Source organism: Xenopus laevis, chromosome 2L, assembly GCF_017654675.1.
Source record: "Xenopus laevis strain J_2021 chromosome 2L, Xenopus_laevis_v10.1, whole genome shotgun sequence".
Classification (NCBI taxonomy): domain Eukaryota; kingdom Metazoa; phylum Chordata; class Amphibia; order Anura; family Pipidae; genus Xenopus; species Xenopus laevis.
Window position 1 is genome coordinate 182482938 of NC_054373.1, and position 19738 is coordinate 182502675.

General features: G+C 44.0%; 2 protein-coding genes across 2 annotated transcripts; both read right to left on the minus strand.

The window, feature by feature from the left end:
• Positions 1-7493: 7493 nt before the first annotated feature.
• On the minus strand, positions 7494-8643 carry LOC108705135 (olfactory receptor 2M3). Its single transcript, XM_018241936.2, has one exon. It carries the CDS (start codon positions 8641-8643, stop codon positions 7603-7605), a length of 1041 nt encoding a protein of 346 aa, XP_018097425.2. The 3' UTR covers positions 7494-7602.
• A 7578-nt stretch (positions 8644-16221) lies between these two features.
• LOC108705134 (olfactory receptor 56A5) lies at positions 16222-17280 on the minus strand. The gene has a single exon (XM_018241935.2). The coding sequence runs from the start codon at positions 17260-17262 to the stop codon at positions 16222-16224; it is 1041 nt and encodes a 346-aa protein (XP_018097424.2). The 5' UTR covers positions 17263-17280.
• Between the last annotated feature and the right edge of the window lie 2458 nt (positions 17281-19738).

Below are 19738 nucleotides of genomic sequence, written 5' to 3' on the forward strand. Positions count from 1 at the left end.
CAATGTCACATTAGCATGTTAGTAATATAAGTGATGTAACATAATCTCATTGGCTGGGTGCCATATTGCCCGCCAAAGTATCCCCATATACAGACACCCTATTGCCATCTAGTGTCTCTGCATATCCAGGTGATACTGAACTTAACACAGCAATCTAACTAATGTGTGTTTGTCTGGCCATGTGGGGATGGCAAGGTAGAACCTACTTATAAGTAACCTTTGATTGTCAAAATAAAATCCTGAAGGGCTGGAACTGTGGTTGGCACAATGGTGCATGTATATGTGGAGACAGTGGTTGTCAAAATGCTTCTTGCATATGCAGTTACCTCTTTTGCATTATGAACTGGAGATCAATAGATAAGAGCCTCCTTACAGATGATATTTGCCCATAGCTGCCTATAATTTTTTGTTCTATCTTTGCAGCTAAGAATATGTAGGCGATAAAAAGCTGTAAAATGCAAATTCTTGAGCTACATTTTAGGCTATATTGTAGAAATAGCTAACTCAATTTATTGTTGGGTAATTTGGGGTTGATGCCCATACCCAATAAAACGTTGAGCTTTTTTTACACAAGGTTTCCCAAACTGAGAACAAATCCCAAGGTCTCGGCCTCGCCTCACGCTTCCACCTATAACAGCTACCTTTCACCTTCAGTAGGAGCCCTCCACTACTTGGATGCCACCAGGTCTTATAGTGAGAGGACCGAAGAGAAAGTTCTTTGCAGACAAGGAAACCAAACATGAACTAGAGGAAGAAGGAGGGACAGGCCGAGTCAATAGCAATCAGGCAGAGCAGTACTGTCAGGATCAGCCCGGGACTTGAACTCTGGTGGTGCTGTTCTGCTCATTGCAGCACTTACCTGATGAGCCACTGGGGGCTCTCAGGGCTGATTCTGAACTTTGGTGTGTATTGTTTTCTGTTATCTGCCATTCACAGTCTGTTTTCCACCCACCTCGTTTACCCTCATGTGTTTCCCATTTCCTAATCACCTTCCCTTTTTTAAACCCCGCCCTGAGCGTTGCTCAGGGCTGAGTCATTGATTGTATCCTGTTTGTTCCTGACTGCTATTTTGAATCTGAATCTGAATCTGAATCTGAATCTGAATCTGAATCTGAATCTGAATCTGAATCTGAATCTGAATCTGAATCTGAACCTGAACCTGAATCTGAACCTGAACCTTGAAAACCTTGTTTGTCTTGTTTCCTGAAAACCTTGTTTTCCTTGTTCCTGAGTGAGTACTTTTGTTCCTGTGTTCCCCTTTTTTTCCCTCACCATGTGGATTCCTCGATCAGCCATTCTGCTTGTTCCTGCCTTTTGTGTTTCTGTGTTCCGTCTGCAATAAACCTGCTATAACTTCATCACCATCATGTTTTGCCTACTATTACCTATGGCTAACCCCTGGGCGTCCACCATATCCACTCCCTTGGAGTGGCTATCCTCGGTCACAACAGTTCCTAGTTGTGAACGTTACAGAATGACTCAGCCCAACTACAGGAAGCCTTTGGGAAAGCCCTCCATGCCTTCTGACTCTGTTTTTAAAAATGCAACTCCCTTGGGATGGAGAGGGTAAGGCAGAAGACGCCATCCATTTCACTGATGATGTCTGGCAGGATTTTTGTCTCCGATATGATTGGGAGGATTCTGCCTTCGATGAGGACTGGGAGGATCTAGACTCGGTGAAGATGAACTACAAACCGCTATCTGGCCTGTGTCAGATCGGCCACTTCCAGTTTTTGGGCCTTGTCTCCTCCACAACCTTCTGCTCCTGTGGCAGCTGCCAAACCCAGGTACCCTTTTTTCTCTCAGACCTGAACCCCAGTTTATTAGTTTTTTCTACAGTTTCCCAGCACCCTCTCCAGTCTCCAGCTCGTGTGCCGGCTCTTCAGTCACCTGCTCCTGTGCCGGCTCGCCAGCCTCCAGCTTTTGGTGCCGGCTCTCCAGTCTCCAGCTTTGGTGCCGGCTCTCCAGTCTCCAGCTTTGGTGCCGGCTCTCCAGTCTCCAGCTTTGGTGCCGGCTCTCCGTCTCCAGCTTTTGGTGCCGGCTCTCCAGTCTCCAGCTTTGGTGGGCCGGCTTCCAGTCTCCAGCTTTGGTGCCGGCTCTCCAGTCTCCAGCTTTGGTGCCGGCTCTCCAGTCTCCAGCTTTGGTGCCGGCTCTCCAGTCTCCAGCTTTGGTGCCGGCTCTCCAGTCTCCAGCTTTGGTGCGGCTCTCCAGTCTCCAGCTTTGGTGCCGGCTCTCCAGTCTCCAGCTTTGGTGCCGGCTCTCCAGTCTCCAGCTTTTGGGTGCCGGCTCTCCAGTCTCCGCTTTGGTGCCGGCTCTCCAGTCAGTCCTCTCTCCTGTGGCCGGCTTCCCAGCCAGTCCTCGCTCCTGTGCCGGCTTCCCAGCCAGTCCTTGCCCTGTTGCGGCTTCCGCAGCCAGTCCTTGCTCCTGTGCCGGCTTCCCAGCCAGTCCTTGCTCCTGTGCCGGCTTCCCAGCCAGTCCTTGCTCCTGTGCCGGCTTCCCAGCCAGTCCTTGCTCCTGTGCCGGCTTCCCAGCCAGTCCTTGCTCCTGTGCCGGCTTCCCACGCCAGTCCTTGCTCCTTTTGCCGGCTTCCCAGCCAGTCCTTGCTCCTGTGCCGGCTTCCCAGCCAGTCCTTGCTCCTGTGCCGGCTTTCCCAGCCAGTCCTTGCTCCTGTGCCGACTTCCCAGCCAGTCCTTGCTCCTGTGCGGCTTCCCAGCCAGTCCTTGCTCCTGTGCCGGCTTCCCAGCCAGTCCTTGCTCCTGTGCCGGCTTCCCAGCCAGTCCTTGCTCCTGTGCCGGCTTTCCCAGCCAGACCTTGTTCCTGTGCCGGCTTCCCAGCCAGACCTTGTTCCTGTGCCGGCTTCCCAGCCAGACCTTGTTCCTGTGCCGGCTTTCCCAGCCAGACCTTGTTCCTGTGCGCGGCTTCCCAGCCAGACCTTGTTCCTGTGCCGGCTCCCCGAAAGCTGCCTGTGCCGGCTCCCCGAAAGCTGCCTGTGCCGGCTCCCCGAAAGCTGCCTGTGCCGGCTCCCGAAAGCTGCCTGTGCCGGTCCCCGAAAGCTGCCTGTGCGGCTCCCCGAAGCTGCCTGTGCCGGCTCCCCGAAAGCTGCCTGTGCCGGCTCCCCGAAAGCTGCCTGTGCCGGCTCCCCGAAAGCTGCCTGTGCCGGCTCCCGAAAGCTGCCTGTGCCGGCTCCCCGAAAGCTGCCTGTGCCGGCTCCCCGAAAGCTGCCTGTGCCTGCTCCCCGAAAGCTGCCTGCAGCCCAGCCGGTTCCAGCCTCCGTGCCTGCAGCCCAGCCGGTTCCAGCCTCCGTGCCTGCAGCCCAGCCGGTTCCAGCCTCCGTGCCTGCAGCCCAGCCGGTTCCAGCCTCCGTGCCTGCAGCCCAGCCGGTTCCAGCCTCCGTGCCTGCAGCCCAGCCGGTTCCAGCCTCCGTGCCTGCAGCCAGCCGGTTCCAGCCTCCGTGCCTGCAGCCCAGCCGGTTCCAGCCTCCGTGCCTGCAGCCCAGACGGTTCCAGCCTCCGTGCCTGCAGCCCAGACGGTTCCAGTCTCCGTGCCTGCAGCCCAGACGGTTCCAGTCTCCGTGCCTGCAGCCCAGACGGTTCCAGTCTCCGTGCCTGCAGCCCAGACGGTTCCAGTCTCCGTGCCAGCAGCCCAGCCAGACTCCGTTCCCGTGTCAGCTCGCAGAAGACTGCTTTTCTTCCCGAGCCAGTTTCTGTACGGTTTGCCCTGGCCTCCGGGCCTGAGGACCGGTTTGCCCTGGCCTCCGGGCCTGAGGACCTGTTTTGCCCTGGCCTCCGGGCCTGAGGACCTGTTTGCCCTGGCCTCCGGGCCTGAGGACTGTTTGCCCTGGCCTCCGGGCCTGAGGACCTGTTTGCCCTGGCCTCCGGGCCTGAGGACCTGTTTTGCCCTGGCCTCCGGGCCTGAGGACCTGTTTGCCCTGGCCTCCGGGCCTGAGGACCTGTTTGCCCTGGCCTCCGGGCCTGAGGACCTGTTTGCCCTGGCCTCCGGGCCTGAGGACCTGTTTGCCCTGGCCTCCGGGCCTGAGGACCTGCCTGCCCTGGCCTCCGGGCCTGAGGACCTGCCTGCCCTGGATAGTGCCACTTTCCCTGCTACTGGACCTGGTAGGGCGGTTAATCCTGTCTCTATCAGGTCTATTGCTGTAGGTGTTGGTATTGCTGTCCTGGCTTGCCTCTTCCTATTTCTAACGGGTGCCTGTGCTCCTGGTCCGCCACCTGTGATGGGTGCCTGTGCTCCTGGTCCGCCACCTGTGATGGGTGCCTGTGCTCCTGGTCCGCCACCTGTGATGGGTGGCCTGTGCTCCTGGTCCGCCACCTGTGATGGGTGCCTGTGCTCCTGGTCCGCCACCTGTGATGGGTGCCTGTGCTCCTGGTCCGCCACCTGTGATGGGTGCCTGTGCTCCTGGTCCGCCACCTGTGATGGGTGCCTGTGCTCCTGGTCCGCCACCTGTGATGGGTGCCTGTGCTCCTGGTCCGCCACCTGTGATGGGTGCCTGTGCTCTTGGTCCGCCACCCGTGATGGGTGCCCGTGCTCCTGGTCCGCCACCCGTGATGGGTGTCCAAACTCCTGATCCGCCACCCGTGATCGGTGCCTGTATTCTTGGTCTGCCACTGTGATGGGTGCCCGTGCTCTTGGTCCGCCACCTGTGATGGGTGCCCATTGCTCTTGGTCCGCCACCTGTGATGGGTGCCCGTGCTCCTGGTCCGCCACCCGTGATGGGTGTCCAAACTCCTGATCCGCCACCCGTGATCGGTGCCTGTATTCTTGGTCTGCCACCTGTGATGGGTGCCCGTGCTCTTGGTCCGCCACCTGTAATGGGTGCCCGTGCTCCTGGTCCGCCACCCGTGATGGGTGTCCAAACTCCTGATCCGCCACCCGTGATGGGTGTCCGAACTCCTGATCCGCCACCCGTGATGGGTGCCTGTATTCCTGATCCGCCACCCGTGATGGGTGTCCAAACTCCTGGTCTGCCACCCGTGATGGGTGTCCAAGCTCCTGGTCCGCCACCTGTAATGGGTGCCTGTATTGATTTTGTCTGTCTTCATGTCCTGGTTTCCGACTCTGGCTGTGATATCTTGGCTCCTAATTCTGCAATGTTCCTGTTCTGGCTCCTGACCCAGCAATTTCTTTGTTTTGTTTTCCAATCCTCAAAGAAGCTCCTGTTCTCGTTTCTGGCGAGGCTTCGGCCCATTTCCCCAGGGTTTGGACTAAAATGGATGGGGGACCATTTGATCCTGGATCGCCCGGAGGTCGATCCTCAAGGGGGGGGTAATGTCAGGATCAGCCCGGGACTTGAACTCTGGTGGTGCTGTTCTGCTCATTGCAGCACTTACCTGATGAGCCACTGGGGGCTCTCAGGGCTGATTCTGAACTTTGGTGTGTATTGTTTTCTGTTATCTGCCATTCACAGTCTGTTTTCCACCCACCTCGTTTACCCTCATGTGTTTCCCATTTCCTAATCACCTTCCCTTTATAAACCCTGCCCTGAGCGTTGCTCAGGGCTGAGTCATTGATTGTATCCTGTTTGTTCCTGACCTGCTATTTTGAATCTGAATCTGAATCTGAATCTGAATCTGAATCTGAACCTGAACCTGAATCTGAACCTGAACCTTGAAAACCTTGTTTGTCTTGTTCCTGAAAACCTTGTTACCTTGTTTCCTGAGTGAGTACTTTTGTTCCTGTGTTCCCCTTTTTTCCCTCACCATGTGGATTCCCTCGATCAGCCATTCTGCTTGTTTCCTGCCTTTTGTGTTTCTGTGTTCCGTCTGCAAAAAAACCTGCTATAACTTCATCACCATCATGTTTTTGCCTACTATTACCTATGGCTACACCCCTGGGCGTCCACCATATCCACTCCCCTTGGAGTGGCTATCCTCGGTCACAACAGTTCCTAGTTGTGAACGTTACAAGTACTAAATCAGGAGACAAGAGCGTAGTTGGAGTCACAGGGTCAAACCAACAGTATCGCAGTACAAAAGTAGGATCAGTAAACAGGCAAAGGTCAGGACAGGCAACAAACTAGGGATGGTCAAGAACAGGCTAACTCAGGAACTGACAACACAGATTATAATTTGCACCCAGGAACTATTGAAAATGGACCTAGGTTGGGCAAGGAACAATTGTCTGCGGGCCCTTTAAATATTTAAATTTTGTGCCAAATGAGATGATGTCTGATGCAGTGCTCGGATGAAGACAGGCAGTAAATATTCAGTAAACTTATTTTCTTAAAGGGGCACTAATGTAATGTATTTAGTTCAAACTCACTTGCTCCTCCAGTGCAAATAACTTTACTCCCAAATAAATTGAATTCTAGACCCAAACAAAGTCTTTTGTTATCATTTATTCTCAATAACTTCCTATCTAAATAGTCTCTATCACTCTATCACCTCACTCTAATACCTGTACACACATTTAGATACTATATCGCAAACTAAAGGCTACTATTTGAGCGAGTCCAGCAGTTACCCCTGCATGACTTTCAGCACCTTTCAGGATCCTCCAGTGCAGGTCCCATTTCAGTTATATGTTCCTCCAGTTAGGCTCTTCACAGGGTACTAATCCTCTCCCAACAGACCACTGTGCTCTTATCTGGCTGGCTCCTCCAGTTCTGAACCCCACAGGGCTCATTTTATGCCAAGGTATAGTGCTAGAGTGTGTAGAACACCAATTGTAAACCTCTGCTCATCAGTAAGTGAAATACAACTGACAACTTTACATTGCAAGGTAAAATGCCACAGCTTGTTAATTACAACTTGTCCCATTCTCTGCCTCTACCTCGTTCCTTTTCCATAGACATCCATTGTTTTAGAAACAGACCTACAACCATTTGTAACCTGACTGCCCCGCACCCTGTGGAGTCCCTAAAGTCACTGTCATTCCTATTATTTTAGCAAACCTCAACCAATCAAAGCACTGACACTATTACCACTGCTTGGGTAGAATGGAAGAGGGCTTTCACCTCTTATCACTTCTCAACTTGTACCCCAATTCCCCAGTGCTAACAAATCCAGTTCCCTCCTCATGTATACATTTTTGCATCCAGTGCTGCAGTCAATAATTACCCAGATTATATTGGTGTAAGGAACATGGAAGCAAAGTTGACTTGGCCAACACAATTGTGGAAACAAGAATGAGAGCAATACTCCCGTCCACAGTCTTCATTCAAAGAACTGAAATGTGTCCTGTGTTATAAGAATGGAGTGGCATTGTCTTATATTGGTTCAGAACTGGAAGTTTATTTCAGAAATGCATTAGGGCAACACTTAAGAAGGTATTGCTTGCAGATTAGAGAAATTTAAGAACAACAGTCAATTTAGTTAAATCTAAAAAGTGTTTTTCTTGATAGTAAAGAGTAGTTTATGATTACTAATTCATATTTATAAAACCCCAACATACATCTGCTCATTTAGGGTTGGTATGTTGTTGCTGCACAATGCTATCCTAAAGCCTTTCATTATAACAGACTGGAAGATAAGAGTCCAAATGCAAAGGTTATGCAGCCAGCAGATCCATTTCTAGAGTCTTTATTCACTTTAACCTTCTATACATGTTCTATGAAATAAATTGCATTAGGTTATTCTGCACAGTGGGGCATTATAAAGAGTTTTTGTACATTGGCATTTCATGAACATTAAACTGAATACTAGTACAATGCCTTTTTACCAGCGTTCCAGATTTGTTCTCTGATCTAGGACATATGCTCTTGAACATTTGCGCCAAAATATTTCTAATTTTTTTAGTTCGAAGACAAAAAGTAATAGGGCTGGCAAAATGGGGAATGAATGTAAAAATAGAAATAATTAAGACATTTGTATCAGCATCAAGAGTCACAGGAGCCTGGCTTATAATATATAAAAACAACCTGGGGATAAAGTACAAGCCAATGACAATTAAATGAGTGGTACAGGTATAAAATGCCTTCTGCCAGTTTCCATTGTTGGCTGATAAGTGCACAACCCTGATTATGAGAATATATGAGAGAACAATAACAGCCAATGGGAAGAGATGCACACATATAGCAATAATAAAACCTTTTCTTCTTTCCAAGGAAGCATCGATACATGCCAAAATTATTAATACTGCGTTTGAACAGAAACAGCTCTTGACACGGTTAGGTCCACAGTAAGGAAGCTGAACAGCATTTAAAGTTATAGCTAATCCAATGATGGAAGCAATGACCCAGCACAAGTAGCAGAGGAGAGTCACCAGTTTATTACTGATAATGGAGTGATACCTGAGAGGTTTGCAGATAGCAACATAACGATCAATAGCCATCAGCATAATGATGAAGGAGTCAAGACTTCCAAGGTTATGAACACAGAACACCTGGAAGAAGCACCAGTTGAATGATATAGACCCTGCCCCAAACCAATATTTGGCAATGATTTTAGGTAATGTTATTGTGTCAAAGAGAAGGTCAGAGAGAGCGAGGTTAGCAATAATAATATACATGGGGTGGTGGAGTTGTTCTCTCAGGATAATTAATATGATGACTGTGCTATTTGCAATCAGTGAAACAATGTAGGCAACAAACATTGTAAGTGAGACTGGAAGAAAGAAAATTGGCTGTAGACCTGGAAAACCGAGGAGGATAAACTCAGTGACAGCAGTCTGATTAGACATTGAGATGGTCATTGTCTTCTACTGAGCTTCAACATGGAGACATGGATGGATAAATGTTGGGAAAGACACAGACCATCTGCAAAGAAATATTGACAGAGTTAATGAAACAATAAAGAAAGCACTTGGTTATATACCAGAGCCACTCCTAGTCTGATGTAAATATGGGGCAGTATTTGTGCAAACTCTTTAGCACAACTCAGACAAGTGATGATTATTTTTAAACAGTTTGTTTAGACTTATCATTACTAGATACCATATAGCATGTCCCGGATGAACAAAAGCCTTTTCGTTTTCATGCAAACAATGCAATTATCAGATTGAGACTTATATTTGTTTGGGCCAGAATTACACACAGATTAGAACAAAGACCTAAGTAATGATATGCATTTATTCTCTGTGCATTTTCTTAGAACTTGGTCAAATTTCTTAGATGGTCTTTTAGAAAAGACACCATTTGGTAGTACGGGTTCCTCTCAATGCAGACACTTTTAATATTAATTAATTATTAATATTAAGAGTATCTTCTCTTGCAATTAAATGCAGACACTTTTACCAATCTTTTACCAAGGAGTGTTACATAGAAACCAGCTTTCCAGGGGATGTTGATTTCCATTTGAAAGTCCAGTATTTTGCAATAGGATAAACAATGCCCTCCTCTAATGCTCAGACATACATAGAATCATGAAGTAGTGTGAAATGATTATAATTAAATGCATTTTCTGCATGATCACCTATCTCTCTATCAAGCCATCCCATTATATTTCTTGGCTATCTGTCTATACGTTTCTACTGTATCTCTCTTTCTATCATCTATCCATCCTTTTATCTCAATCTGGCTGAATCAGTTAATTCCTCTGTCTATCTCTATCATGTGCAGTGCCTAAACACTTACAGGTTGGCAATAAATTGGCATCTACCTGTGGATAAAATCTCTGGGTTCTGCATCGATCTGTGGAAGGATTGTGACACATCCTCTGCTCAGAAGAATTTATATAACAGTGAATTAGGCCATGTATAAATAAAGGGCCTGTCATGGGAACTTGCTCATTAATTAGTTGAGGAAAGTATTCCACATGGGGTTGGATATATTTCTTACCTGTTGAACTATAATAACCTTGTTTGCCAAGGTCTGAAACGTAATTTTGATTAATTGTTGAACTTTACTTTACCCATTTACCTTGTTGTTGGAGTAAACTAACCAGCTCTTTATTTAAGGGTAAGGGCCTTCCCCTACCTTCCCTAGGCTATAATTAAAAATCACCAGTGGGATGGCACTCACTGCACTTCATTTTCCGAATTCGCCTGAAGTTGCCTCACGAGGAAACTTTGGGTGACTTCGGTAAATGAAGCGAGTGCCATCCCGCTGGCAATTTTTCATTATAGCCTGGGGAAGGTAAGGCAGTTCAGGGAGATTGTCGCCCCGAAGAAGAGGCGATTTGTCACCAGGGCGACTATTCTTCTCGAATCTGCCCGTGTACCCTTACCCTTAGGGTCTATAGGCTACATATCATTAGGTACCAAGCAAAAGCATATCAAATATAAATGGCAGTCGCCTATAAGTTATCAAAGTTGACTGATGTTTTTGCAGTTGGATTTTTTTAGCGAATAAAATACTGCATAATGTCTGTATGTGTAATGTGATTTTCATCCCCCTGATGCCCCAATAATTTATTTTTATGAGGTGAGCAGGGACCTCAATTCTGGGATGGCAGTGGATGTGATTTACTTAGACTTTGCTAAAACATTTGAAACAGTGCCACACAAAAGGTTACTGGTTAAATTAAGGAATGTTGGCCTGGAACATAGTATTTGTACCTGGATAGAGAACTGGCTAAAAGATAGACCACAAAGAGTGTTGGTAAATGGAACATTTTCTAATGGGACCAGTGTTGTTAGTGGAGTACCGCAAGGCTCTGTACTAGGTCCCTTGCTTTTCAACTTGTTTATTAATGACCTGGAGGTGGCCATTGAAAGTACTGTTTCTATTTTTGCAGATGATACTAAATTGTGCAGAACTATAGGTTCCATGCAGGATGCTGCCACTTTGCACAGTGATTTGTCTAAGTTGGAAAACTGGGCAGCAAACTGGAAAATGAGGTTCAATGTTGATAAATGCAGGGTATGCACTTTGGCAAAAATAATATAAATGCAAGTTATACACTAAATGGCAATGTGTTGGGAGTTTCCTTAAATGAGAAGGATCTAGGGGTCTTTGTAGATAACAAGTTGTCTAATTCTGGGCAGTGTCATTCTGTGGCTACTAAAGCAAATAAAGTTCTGTCTTGTATAAAAAAGGGCATTAACTCAAGGGATGAAAACATAATTCTGCCTCTTTATAGGTCCCTGGTGAGGCCTCATCTGGAGTATGGGGGCAGTTTTGGACTCCAGTCCTTAAGAGGGATATAAATGAGCTGGAGAGAGTGCAGAGACTAAGTGCAACTAAACTGGTTAGAGGGAGGGAAGAGTTAAATTATGAGGGGAGACTGTCAAGGTTGGGGTTGTTTTCTCTGGAAAAAAGGCGCTTGTGAGGGGACATGATTAGACTTTACAAGTACATTAGAGGACATTATAGACAAATAGCAGGGGACCTTTTTACCCATAAAGAGAATCACGTACCAGAGGCCTCCCCTTCAGACTAGAGGAAAAGAAGTTTCATTTAAAGGAACAGAGTAGGGGGTTCATCACAGTCAGGACAGTGAGGTTGGGGAATGCACTGCCGGATGATGTTGTGATGCTGATTCAGTTAATGACTATAAGAATGGCTTGGATGATTTTTTGGACAGACATAATATCAAAGGCTATTGTGATACTAAACTCTATAGTTAGTATAGATATGGGTATATAGAATTTATGTGAGAGTAGGGAGGGGTGTGTGTATGGATGTTGGGTTTTCATTTGGAGGGCTTGAACTTGATAAACTTTGTCTTTTTTCAACCCAATTTAACTATGTAACTATGTAATTAGTTTTTTTTAAAGGTTCGTGACAACAATTGGTCTTATATGCACCCCTTTGGAAAACACCAACAGCCAGGTGTTTCTATTGTTATTACATGACTGCAGCAATGCTCCCTCTGAGCCTGGGGTCAATAAAAAGTTTAAGTTCAAGTCATCTAGGACTTGAAAAATACCTAATCACCCTAAATCTCACCATAACTGATCTTCCAGCTGGACTTTCAGGTTTATGTAGGAGAGAAAATACCCATTCTCCCAACAATCACTGGTCTTTGGGTTCAGCCAATGAATTTAGAACTTCCCTTCTGAACTCATAGCATTTCACAGAGAATCACCTCTACCCATTTTGCTATGAATTTGTGGTGCTATTACAGGTTGCTCTGCCATTCAATAATTCAATAATATCATTAACAATTATTGGTGGATCTTGGCAGCTCTACTGGTCCAGGAGAAGCAAAAAAACTCCTGACTCATTTTCAGAAAGAAAAATGTAAAAAATCAAAGAATGTTTTAATGTGAGAATCATTAATACACTAAACCACGGAACCCAAAAATTACAAATAATTAAAAATTGGGGCATGGAAAACTATTAATAAACTATAAACAAAACACACTGAATATTGAGGAAGACATAGGCAGAAATAAAACATTAAAAAAACTTTTCTACCCCATAAATAGCTAAGAAGCTAAATATAAAAATGAGTGTCAATTTATCTCTGTATATCTTTGCAGATAGTAGCCCAACACCTTTCTTCAGGAAGGAGAAGTTTCTCACAATACACCACCCCAGGAAAAATAAACTCAGGATGCCTGGTGCGTCCCGAGGTTTTGGAAGTGAGTTTGCGTCTGACAACATCGAGTTTGGAGCGAAGCTTAAATATATAATGGAACTTGGGCATATATTCTTTGACCAATGTAAGGTCTAGTTCCTGCATCTGTTTCTTGAGTATTACTGATCTGTTGTTGACCCTGCCTGTCTTTGACTTTGTCTAGTTTGCTGCCTGTCCTGACCATTGCCTTATTTTCGACTATTCTCTTGGATCTTGTTCTGTACTGCGATAATAGTGTGTTTGACCCAGCCTGTGACCCAGACTATTCTTTCAACCCCTGCATTTGTGATTGATACAAACCCAGCCTGGCTTTCTACTATGCTCCTTGTATCCCATTAAGTTACCACATATTTGGTTCCCTTGCTTGCTCATAACTCTCTCCTTTGGCCTCTCCCGTTAAGACTAGTGTCTGTATGTGGGGCCCTCTGACAATATCTGCCTGAAACTCGGGCAGGGGTAAAAATCCCATTGGATTGCGGACGGTCACTATATCAGGCACCATGCAAACATTGTTTGGGCACCAAATGTCACGTTATTTCATATTTTTATGGAATATCTCTGAATTTGAATTAACAACCAACATTATTAACTGCTGAAAAGTAGCTATTGTAATTAGTTCCTTGCAGGTGGTATTTGCATATTACTTCCCACAATTCTTATTATTTTGTCTTTGTAGCAAAGAATACATGAAAATACCATAAAATCCAAATTAGGATAGGATGTTGGATAATCTGGGGCAGAGGCCCATGAATTTTCTAAGAAGATAAGATATTGAGGAGTTATCTTAGTTCCAGGGAGTTTTGTTTGCTGGGGCTGAATTGTCAGCCATGAAACCTGAAACTGCATATTTTTGAATATATTTGGCATTTGTGGAAACCATATATACATATGGTGGGTATATCGGGGAGAGATCCTCTTGTTTGGCAACATCGCCATCTCTGTGTATGGCCACCTTAAGTAAGAGGCGCAGCACAGTAAGGGTTAACCAGAACCAAGGTCCAAAGTCCAATTTTAATCAAGAGTCCAAGTATCGCATGAGAACTTTTATAACTCCATCATTTTAGAAAACAGGAAGATTTAAGGGTTTATTTATCAAAATATGATTTTTTCTGATTCTTTTAAAATAAAAAAGTCAGACCAAACTAGAATCTACAATGTGACCTTATTTATTATTACAAAAAGCATGTTTTCATCAGTTTGGGGACAAACTTGGTAAAATCGACCGAAAAACGGTACACAAATTTAGGATTTTTGCCCAAAAAGTCCAAATTAATCGGATATTTTCAGGCTAATTTCAGCACAGACCACAGACATTGCCATATAGGATAGGGACCTCTCCCATTGACTTGTATACAATAGTAATAAAAAACTTTTTCGAGTTTTTTCACTTTGGACTTTGATAAATAACCCCCATACTGTAAGCCAGAATGTACTTCTCTGAGCCCTTTAAACCCCAGACAGTCCATAATAAAGTAGAACCCAGAGAGAAGAGCCAGCAAGGGAGGCAGCAGAACCATAGTGAAAACCAGAGCAGTTTACTGAATGAAGTGCAAAAGCAAAGATGTAATAAACACACACCCTCTCCATGTTTTGTGCTATTGTTATCGGTGAGTGTATTGTAAACAGAAAATAACAGCTGTCTGAATGCTTTATTAGCAACAACTGCTACATTGGTGTATCTTGAGGTCTTATTTATCAATGGGGAAAAAGTGCCAAAATTGGTGTAGCCATCAAAATGGGCACCAACCTGCACCCATCAATAAATCACACAATCTGCATTACCATAATTATAAGTAATTATACCGATTAATTTGAATAGGTAATGCCACAGCTTGTTCCTTACGGCCCCATTTTCTGCCCTCTATTAAATGCCCTTTACACAGCAACATTTTTTTGGCAGTAGGCCTGCACCAATTTGTATTGGTTCTACCCTACCCCAACGGAGCAATTAAGCCACTGTGATTCCAATTACCTTAGCAACATTTAACCAACCCCAATCACACCCTTACCTCTGCTTGGGAAAGACAGTCAGGGGCTTCTTAGGTAAAATGTGCCTCTCTCCCCACCCCATCTTATCTTGATCTCCTTCCAGATTACCAGTGAACTAAAACCCTTGCAATGTTTAGTTTCCATGCAATCCATTTCCTTGCTCACATATGCATTTTTGCACCCAGCGCTGCACCCATTAATAGCCCAGATGATTAGGGGTTTTTAAGATGATAACACCAATTATCCACTTTAAAATATTGCTGTGAGGGACGTGAAGAAAAACTTTGGTATCTGTCTTGAGCAGCACAATCACCAGCTAAATATATACAAGAAACACACGGAAAGAGAACGATATTCCCACCTCAATCTACATTCAAAGAACTGAAATCTGTCCTGCCACAAAGATGGAACATTACTTACTGTACATATATTTACTCACAAGTTTTTTTCCAGAACTGCTATGTGGATACCAGTAACTAGAAATTCAATAAAAGAAAATACATTTAGTTAAAATCTTAAGAGATTTTTTGATAGCAAAGCTTGTGAGGCCAAATCAGGAAAAGATCAGTATTATTATCCTAGCCTTGGAATGAGCCAGCTCTCTGGTTGCCAGTAATCAGGTTAGATGAAAGCCTTAATAGTAAAGGTTAGAAGTTTGCAAATTGCAAATTGTCTTTGAATATGCATTATGTTAAAGCTTCAATTAGAAGTGTTTTTCAGAAGGATGGGATTGAATACAAAGGAGAAGGTCACATCAGAAAAGACGTAATTAAAATAAGGAATTCTCACTCAGGAACTGGAATGAAAAGGTTGATGTTGTTCCTTTGAAGAAGAAAAAGAAAGAAAGAAAGAAAGAAAGAGAAAGAAAGAAAGAAAGAAAGAAAGAAAGAAAGAAAGAAAGAAAGAAAGAAAGAAAGAAAGAAAGAAAGAAAGAAAGAAAGAAAGAAAGAAAGAAAGAAAGAAAGAAGATGTCTCAAAATGTTTCATACTCCTCTGAACCAGCCAGGACTTTAAAGGACTTGGGTCCAGTTCCGGACTGAGAATTAAAATAGGCCCTGGCATTTCAGGTACACAGAGGCCCAATCAGCCCACATAGAGGCCCAAATAGCCCCCACCAGCCCACTAAATACTGACTTTCTATGGGAGCTTATAGCAGCCCCTCTGGCATTTGCCAGAACCCACAGATTGCCAGTCCGGGCCTGCTTGGGTCCCTACAATGGTCTACATTTCCATTACCTCCCTGCACCACCTATTAGTCTCACAATCAGTCCTATCTGTGAGCTGAATTTTGCAGTAGGGTTGTTGGAGCCTCTTGTGCAGATTGGGGTGATCAATGGCATGGAGCACACATTTGAAACCAGGCCTGAATTGTCTTCAGCTGCCCATGCTCCTGTGATGTACTCATAAAGAAGAGGACCTATCAACTCCACTGCAAGGACCAATTTGGTTGAAGTTCAGGAGTGGAGAGGAAGGCCTTTGGACAGGGCCTGGAGATGTATGTTGTATTTCGCTAAAATGGCAACAACCTGGAATACACAGAAGATTTTGGCCCAAAACAACCTTTGGATTTTCTCTGCTGAGAGAAGGCACCACTAGCCTAAGTGAAAATCCCCAAAATCGTATTACTGGTAAGGTTAGGGGCTACAACAAATGGTAAGAAGAGACCTATGGGTTTTATCATGTAAAGCACATACATTTCTGTGCTATATATTCACTTTATCCTCCTATGAATGTCTCATAAAACAAATAAGTATGAGATATTCCACAAAGAGACAATTATATACAGTAGCTGAAATTTTGTGCTTATTCACAATGGAATTTAATGACCTTTTAAAATACTAATACCATGTCTTTGCACTGGTGTTCTAAATCTGTGCTCAGTTCTAGGGCAAATGCTACTGAACATTTGCCTCAAAATACATCTAATTTCTTTGGTTCGAAGACAAAAAATAATGGGGTTGGCTAAATGGGGGATAAAGGTGAAGAGAAAAACAATTAACATGTTTACGTCAGCATCAAGCATCACAGGGATCTGATTGATAATATATAAAAACAATCTGGGAATGAAAAACAAGCCAATGACAATTAAATGAGTGGTACAGGTATAAAATGCTTTCTGCCAGTTTCCATTGTTGGCTGATAAGTGCACAACCCTGATTATGAGAATATATGAGAGAATAATAACAGCCAATGGCAAGAGGTGCACACACATACTAATTATAAAACCTTTTTTTCTTTCCAAGGAAGCATCAACACATGCCAAAACTATTACAGCTGGACTGGCACAGACACAGTTCTTGACACGGTTAAGTCCACAGTAAGGAAGTTGAACAGCAATTAAAGTCATAGCTAATCCAATTAGGAATGCAAAGAGCCAGAACAAGCAACAGAGGAGAGTCACCAGTTTATTGGAGATGATGGAGTGATACCTGAGAGGTTTGCAGATAGCAACATAACGATCAATAGCCATCAGCATAATGATGAAGGAGTCAAGACTTCCAAGGGAATGGACACAGAAGAGCTGGAAGAAGCACCAGTTGAATGATATAGACCCTGCTCCAAACCAATATTTGGCAATGATTTTAGGTAATGCTATTGTGTCATAGATAAGGTCAGAGAGAGCGAGGTTAGCAATAATAATATACATGGGGTGGTGGAGTTGTTCTCTCAGGATAATTATTGTAATGACTGTGCTGTTTGCAAGTAGGGAAATTATGAATTCAAAAAACATTGCAAATGAAACTGGAAGAAAGAAATTCGCCTGTAGACCTGGAAAACCGAGGAGGATAAACTCAGTGACCATAGTCTGATTAGACATTGAGATGGTCATGGTCTTCTCTACAGAGAGATGGATGGACATAAAGAAGATGGAAGGCGACAAAAGAATAGATCACCTGCAATGAAAGCCAAAAAGTTTTAGTAAATAGCATCAAAGGAGTTGATGAAACAATAGCAGAGTGATAGACAATGTGTCTAGAAGCATTTGGTTATATTTATCAGGGCCAGAGAGTTTTTACAGATACAGTAGGACATTATCAAAAGGCACCCTTCTACACTTTTGTATAAATATCCCGGTGCCCAGAAATCTAATTTTTCTGGTTGGATTATCATACTCTTCTATTTGTTGTCAAGATTAGTTGCAAATATACATGTAGTATCCGATTAATATTAAAGCTCACCTGTTTAATTGGTCAAAAGGTGGAATGCTATTAGAATGAGAAATTGTCTCAAAATGAAGACCGTGATAAAAGTATCAGCTGCTGGTTTCCTTGTAGGCTTTTCGGAACTAAGAAATAGCTTTTGCCGGAAGACAATTCTTGCACTGTTCTCAATGCCAGACATTTCCAGTAATTACTGGAGACAAGGTTCGGCTTTGTCTCAAAACATTCAGTCCCAGTATAATCCAATAAAATAGACAATACCCTCAGGGGCGAGTTCTACAGATAGAGGACAGTGAAGGCCTCCCTCAGGCGGTCAATCGCCAGCTAGTTTCCAGGGCGGCAACCAAAAGCTGCTCCTGGTTCCTTTTAAGCACCGATTATTGGTTTTTGAACGGCAAATTCGGCTTTAGTGAGGCGAAGAGACGAAAGTATCGCTCTCGTCACTAGCTGAACTAAGATGCTTGCGGGCGCATTTACTGGAAGCCAGCCTAAGGAGCAAGGTGGTTTTAAAAAACGGCGCTGAATACCCTCCTATAATTATGAGGTAGTTCACCTTCAAATCCACTTTAAAGGGATACTGTCATGGGGAAAAAAAAAATTCAAAATGAATCAGTTAATAGTGCTGCTCCAGCAGAATTCTGCACTGAAATCCATTTCTCAAATGAGCAAACAGATTTTTTTATGTTCAATTTTGAAATCTGACATTGGGCTAGACATATTGTCAGTTTCCCAGCTGCCCCAAGTCATGTGACTTGTGCTCTGATAAACTTCAATCACTCTTTACTGCTGTACTGCAAGTTGGAGTGATCTCACCCCCTACCTTTTCCCCTCCAGCAGCCAAACAAAAGAACAATGGGGAGGTAACCAGATAACAGCTCCCTAACACAAGATAACAGCTGCCTGGTAGATATAAAAACAACACTCAATAGTAAAAACCCATGTCTCACTGAGACACATTCAGTTACATTGAGAAGGAAAAACAGCAGCCTGCCAGAAAGCATTTCTCTCCTAAAGTGCAGGCACAAGTCACATGACCAGGGGCAGCTGGGAAATTGACAAAATGTCTAGCCCCATGTCAGATTTCCAAATTGAATATAAAAAAATCTGTTTGCTCTTTTGAGAAATGGATTTCAGTGCAGAATTCTGCTGGAGTAGCATTATTAACTGATTCATTTGAAAAAACATTTTTTTCCCATGACAGTATCCCTTTAAGTATGAAGTAGACAATTTGCAATTGGTGTTCATTTTTTTATTATTTCAGTTTTTTGAGTTATTTAGCTTTTTATACAACAGTTCTCCAATTTGCAATTCCAGCAATCTGGTTGCTAGGGTCCAAATTACCCCAGCAACTATGCACTGCTTTGAATAAAAGACTGGAACATGAATAGGAGAGGTCTGAATAAAAAGAGTAGTAATAAATAGTAGCAATAACAATACATTTGTAGCATACAGAGTATTTGTTTTAGATGGGGTGAGTGACCTATAAAAAATAAATAATGAAGACCAATTGAAAAGTTGTTTAGAATTGGTCATTTTATGACATACTAAAAATGAACTTAAAGGTGAACCACCCCTTTAAATGTATTTGATCCATTTTCACCTGTAATGATTTCTAATCTACTTGCATAACATATGATTTGTCATGTTTTTTGTGCACTCACCATTCATTTCCTAATGAGTCTAAACTCTTACAGGTTGGCAATAAACTGGCATCTGCATGTGGGTGAAATATCTGGTCTCTGCTCCACTCCAGGGTGGATTATGGCACATTCCCTGCTCAGAAGAGTTTATATAGAAGCTGAATCATCCAAGCATAAATAAAGTGCCTGCCATGGGAAATGTGCTCATTAATTAGTTAAAGAACGTATTCCATGTGGGGTTGGGTATTCATTGTTATCTCTTTGACCCTAATAACATTTGGTAGAAACCGTATATGCAGCAAATGTAGAGCAAGGGTCTAAAAAATGACCAGTTGTGGGTGGAACATGGGTTACATTCAGACCCCTCGTGCCAGCATTTGGTAAAAAATGATTCCTCTAGGAATGTTTATTTCAAGCCAAAAGCACAAACATTTTTGGGGGACCCATAGCTCCTTCATCTTAACTCACAGTCCATAGATTCCCTTAAGAAATGATAAAGCCATACCACCCCTTCCCATTTAGCATGTGCTGCAGT